Source organism: Trachemys scripta, chromosome 8 (assembly GCF_013100865.1).
Source record: "Trachemys scripta elegans isolate TJP31775 chromosome 8, CAS_Tse_1.0, whole genome shotgun sequence".
In the NCBI taxonomy this organism is placed as follows: domain Eukaryota; kingdom Metazoa; phylum Chordata; order Testudines; family Emydidae; genus Trachemys; species Trachemys scripta.
In genome coordinates, this window is record NC_048305.1 from 74813634 (window position 1) to 74819633 (window position 6000).

A 6000-nucleotide genomic window follows, 5' to 3' on the forward strand; every position below is an offset into this window, starting at 1 on the left:
GTAGTTGAACTTACTTGACAAAATTAACAGCAATTTGAGTGCAATTTTTTTAACCTTTAAAGCCCTGTGCATTGGATTCAGATGTATACCTCTATATCATTTATTGACTTCAAGTTCTTATGTGCTTGCCTTAAGAAGGGGGGGGGGGGAGCAATCCTACAACAGGACTTCTAGGATATTGTAATAGGAAAACAATAAAGCACTGGGAAGGGATGCCTTATCTAAAAGTATTGTGTACTGTACCATGTTTAAAATTTATGGTTTATTAATTCCAGCAAAGCATATAGTCTCTCAAGTGTCATTCTGTACCCTTCAGAACAATGAAAGACATGGAAGAGTGTCACCCAGAAGCTGGCAATGAAAAAGCCTTTGTAGCAACATACCCGTGGTTAACCTGAAATAGTATGTTTGAAGGTAGAGGCTGAGAGAGCCCTGTTTAACCTGTAATGTAAAGTTTGTCAGTGTTTTTTTATATCTGTGATGACATGGTGACTTAATTACTACATTTATAGTAGAATCACACAGTTTCTCTTCTGAGTTCCAAAATCCTCCTGTGGTGCCATCTCCTCAGAATGCTGTTATAAAATAATCTTAAAATATTAAATTGGTTCTTCTTGAATCTGGACTAATCTAATTCAGCCTATTCGCATCTAAACAAATGCATTGCTGGAACTGTAAACTAAAATAACTTGGACAAGATATTTTGTTTCACTTCCTCAGTTTAACTAAAATGGCTGTAGGCAAAAGTGTAGTGGAGATCAATTCTTTTCTAGTAAGGTACTTATTTGTGTGTGTAATTACCTGGTAAATCTTGCTAACAAAAATGTGTCTAGTAGAATGAAACTTTAAGGTCTTATTAAATATGATCTAAATTACTTTATACTGTACCTGGATGAAGCTTGATTTGGGAGAGAATGAGACTTTGTAGTGGAATTCAGAAACTGCCTGGCCATTTACAAGTATTAGTACATTTTGAGCAATGGATATGCCAGCATGAGATGCTATTCATTAGTTAATTTTTAAATAGTAAGAATTAATACTTGCACTTCTAAATTTGTTTGATTGCTTATGTAAACTATAAAATACAAATCTTCAGCTCTCTTTTGTTGTCTTGCAAGGGAACCTGTTTTTGCAAATAGCTTGGCTTTCATGCAGGTGCAGGTTGGACTTGCAGAGGTAGCAAGTTCAACATGTGGAGGATGGTGGAGAAAGGGTATAGTTTCCACCACATTTAAGGAATCTCCCATCTTCTTATTCAGAGTCTGAGTTGAAAAATTATAGCTACCTGGGCTACATTTGGTGTGTATGCTTTAGCTCCTGGGCATCCTCTGCTGCTGAAAGAAATATGTTTTAATTATTTAAGCAAATTTGTGAATGGCACGAACCAGTAAGGACAAATACAGATATCTTGAATTTTTGGGCAAGAGGCTGCAAATTTAGTAATTCCACACTAGAGTAAGTTCTTGAGGCAGTCTGGCCTGGGAACAATGAAAATGGTCAGCACCATCAATGCTCTCTCTGTTACCTGCCTTCCCCTTGTTGATGCTTAAATTCCAAGCATCACAGTACTAGGGCTTAGCAGCCTGCTTAAACCAAGGCCACCAAACCAGTATCTACTCTACTGAAAAGGGGGGAGTTAACACCCCTGCTACCAGAAGCTAGCACCCAGAATTGTGATACTGTAAAATAAATGACTCATTACTAAACCAAGTAAAACTCATGCTGCTTTGTCAACAAACCGTACCGCATAAGTCCTTAAAGAGGCTATGCCAACAAACTGAATATGACTTCAAAAGGCAGCAGGATGCCCATGTCGTATTTCCAGGTCCACCAATCTTTCATCAGGGATGAAACACATATCGGCAAAGTTGCTGTAGTCCAGGTGACCCTTGGAAATTGCTGGCTGGAATCACAGTATCCTCTGAAACTCCATCTGCAACCTGCAGACCAAAACAAATTGAAAATTCATTAATACACACCAATAACTATCATGAGAGGGAAGGCAGGGTGGGGTTTGTGGGATTTGTTCCTGTCAAGGTTCCCTCCCCACTCTGAACTTTAGGGTACAGATGTGGGGACCCGCATTAAAGACCCCCTAAGCTTATTTCTGCCAGCTTAGGTTAAATTTTAATACTCTGCCACCACCAAGTGCTTTAACAAGAAACAGGGAAAGGACCACTTGGAGTTCCTCTTCCCGCAAAATATCGCCCCAAGCCCTTACATCCCTTTCGCTGGGTAGGTTTGGTAATCCCTTCACCAATAGTCCTGGTGAACACAGATCTAAAACCTTGGATCTTAAAACAATGAAAAATCAATCAGGTTCTTAAAAGAAGAATTTTATTAAAAGAAAAAGTAAAATTCGTCTCTGTAAAATCAGGATGGAAAATAACTTTACAGGGTAATCAGATTCAAAGAACCCAGTGGAACCCCCTTTAGCCTTAGGTTCAAAGTTACAGCAAACAGAGGTAAACCCTCTAGGAAAAGGAACATTTACAAGTTGAGAAAACAAAGATAAAACTAACACGCCTTCCCTGGCTGTTACTTACAAGTTTGAAATATGAGAGACTTGTGCAGAAAGATTTGGAGAACATGGATTGATGTCTGGTCCCTCTTAGTCCCAAGGGTGAACACACCCAAAAACAAAGAGCACACAAACAAAAGCCTCTTTTCCCCCCACCCCCCAATTTGAAAGTATCTTTTCCCCTTATTGGTCCTTTGGGTCAGGTGTCACCCAGGTTACCTGAGCTTCTTAACCCTTTATAGGTAAAAGGATTTTGGTGCCTCTGGCCAGGAGGGATTTTATAGTATTGTATACAGGAGGGTTGTTACCCTTCCCTTTCTAGTTATGACAGTTCCCTACCCTACAATCTTATGCTGGCTAATAAGGGACATTGTGCCTTAGTTATAGGATAATGGAAGCATTTACAGTGCAGGACATGACCTTATCTCTTTAGACTTATAACTATTAAGGGCCCAGTCTGCAAGGTGTTGAGCACCCTTAACTGTGACTTTAGTGGGAACTGAGAATGCTCAATACCTTGCTGGATTTGGTCAAACATATTAATTTTTTCTAAATATGAATCTAGATCTTTTAAACTAAAATCAATGTCAAACAAGAGACTGTCATTTAATTCTCTCCTTCAAAATATATAGCTATCTCTTGATCTTATTTTTGGTATCTTCAACTAATGGTTTCAATGATTAATGTCATTTCAATCAACACTGTATGTAAAGCCAGTTCAGTTGATTACTTAGAGCAGGAAAGAAGTATTGTCTGAAACTTTCTTATACTATAAATTCTTTAACTTTTGAGTTTGTGCCTCGTGAAACTTCAGGTGCGTGTGTGTATCTATATCAGGGGTCGGCAACGATCAGCACGCGGCTCGCCAGGGTAAGCACCCTGGCTGGCCGGGCCAGTTTTATTTACCTGCTGACATGGCAGGTTCGGCCGATCGTGGCCCCCACTGGCCGCGGTTCGCCGTCCTGGGCCAATGGGGACGGCGAGAAGCCGCGGCCAGCACATCGCTCGCCCGCGCCGCTTCTCGCCGCCTCCATTGGCCCGGGATGGCGAACTGCAGCCAGTGGGGGCCGCAATCAGCCTAACCTGCCGCGTCAGCAGGTAAATAAAACTGGCCCGGCCCGCCAGGGTGCCGAACGTTGCCGACCCCTGATCTATATCTATCCAGCAATGTGACCATATACTTCATGCTGTCACATTGCTTATTGAGTTAATTAACACATTTTAAACAAAAAGATCACCTCTCACTAATTGCAGTTAAAGGAATTATTTACATTTTTGTTTGGTTAAAATGTAAATATCTGTTTCTAATTTTAGAATTGCTTTGTGAGGCAAGTTTCCAAGAAGCTCTTCAGGAAAGTATCCGGAACAGTCAAGCACATGAATGGACTCCCTTGTGGCTTCTCCGGTATTCAGTCATTGTTCAAACCAGAGGAATTATCAAATCGAAAGGCTATATCTTGCAAGCGAAAAGAAATGTCTCTTAATACATTTTTCTTTTGACAACAGCCTGCTGTCTTAATGCTTTGGAAACATACCACCTTTTTTGCATAAAAACTTTGCACGGAGGTGAAAACCATCACAAGTTATAATGAAGACCAAAAGTGGTGACAGTAAGGCCTGGGTTGTCCAGAGGCACAGTGCTCTGACAGCATTGTCAAATACTGCACATTTCTTTCCTAACATAGAGACCAGTTTACTAATATATGAAATATTTTGTGTTGATTAAACTGTTTTCTAATTGAGATTATCTAAAGAAATTCAAAATATTTTCTTTATGACTAATATAAAATTATCACTAAGTATATTTTGGCTGCCATCAAGGTAATATATAGAAATTTATATATTTTTGTTTTCAAGAAAGAAACTTAACATTCTGAATTTCTTCTGATGTGCTTATTCCTACTAGTTAGGTAGCTATATAGGATTTGAGCAGTTGAGTAACTTTTAAGTAGTTTTCTTTGGTTTTTTTTTATCCATAGGAAAATTCTCTTAAGTAAACAGACTAATTGGAATCTGATTAATTGGTATAGCAAGTAAGCTTCTTAATTCACATAAAAGAAAACCAGATTTTCATTCCATTTTGGTACAAAAAGGCCTTTGTATTTAAAAAATATATATATTTTTTTAATTATATTAGCTCATCCTGTTTGTTTCTGTACCACATTGCTCTTACTGTGTTTAGCATGTGGACAGGAGTGATGCCATTTTCTGTCTTAAATTGTGAAATGTATTGTAGTGTATTTAAACTAAGATCTGGAATTACATGGTCAAAAACAAATTAAACTGTAGTCAGAATGTGCCTGGTTTTGTCCTAATCTATGTACTAGATGCTCAAGAGCCACAGATACTTTAAGAACGTGTCTAAAATCAGAATAGATAAGTATATAAATGTTGATGGGATGTACATTGTATAATCATGTACAAAAGATATAATGTCTGTTAATTTTGGGTTACCTGGGGAATTAACTGATGTTCAGGTGTCATCCAGAGAACAGAATACCAAGCAAGCATTAAACCTGTGTTCTTGTTCCCTTGTGTTGCCAGCTTCACATGTGCAGTACTGTTGGCTTCTAAACCTAAAGGAAACTAATGAATAGCCTGTCTTAGGTCCAGCGTTTCTTTTCTGACCTGGAACATATCTACAGACTGAATTTTGCATTTTAAAAATAGTCTGTCTACTGCAAAAAGATTTTGTTATCTAATGTGATTTAGATGGTATAGATCTCTTCAGTGTAATTCTTATCAGTAGCTCACTGTAGTCCAGTGAAGTCAATAAGTGTTTTGCTATTGATTTCAGTGGGAACAGAATCAAGCCATAGTCTGGTAATTGTTAACTTAGTTTTATGTAGACTTTGAGCTTGTAGTTTAAAGGAATGAATTTACGCTAACTATTTGTGTATTTTTGTCATAGAAGAATCACAATGTTTTCTGCATGGTCAGATGTATAAACTTTTTAATCCATTCCACTGAGTTAGTCTTCGTTATTTTCAAAGACTTGGTACACTGATAAATGTTGTTTGGTAGTAAACTTCTGAGTCCTTAAATATTTAGATATGTGACTAAAATATCTAGGAAATACTCTAGACTTATTCAATTACTTGATAAATATGGGGTGGACAAGGAAGAGAATGGGCACTGATAATGCAGAGGCAAAAATTTTAGCAACATTTTCTTTTGACAGAAGAAAGTGAATTTTGGCCATGGAGGGCATCTGTGTATAAAATTTAAAAAATGAACCTTATTTAAAACTTATGTGCCAAGTGTGCTCCTTACTGGTTGGTACTGATGTATAGCATCTACTTGTGATCATTTTATTTCTCCTTTGTGTCCAAACCATACCACAGTCTGACTGTTGACAAGGATTCACGTTTACTTGACAGGTATATGTTTAAATCTACAAGACTAAAAACATTAAAACTGACAATTGAGCTAAGCATAGTTAAATAGTGCACAGATTGCACTAGCAGTTTAGTTCCTAA

At 37.9% G+C, this 6000-nt stretch overlaps 1 protein-coding gene across 2 annotated transcripts in view; it reads left to right on the forward strand.

The window, feature by feature from the left end:
* GCLM (glutamate-cysteine ligase modifier subunit) overlaps nt 1-5107 on the forward strand; it is a 33293-nt gene extending 28186 nt beyond the window's left edge. For both annotated transcript variants that reach the window (XM_034778253.1, XM_034778252.1), the window contains one exon: nt 3836-5107. In XM_034778253.1, coding sequence (XP_034634144.1) covers nt 3836-4005 — 170 coding nt within the window. In that variant the 3' untranslated portion in view covers nt 4006-5107. The remainder of the gene's footprint in view (nt 1-3835) is intronic.
* Nucleotides 5108-6000: the final 893 nt, after the last annotated feature.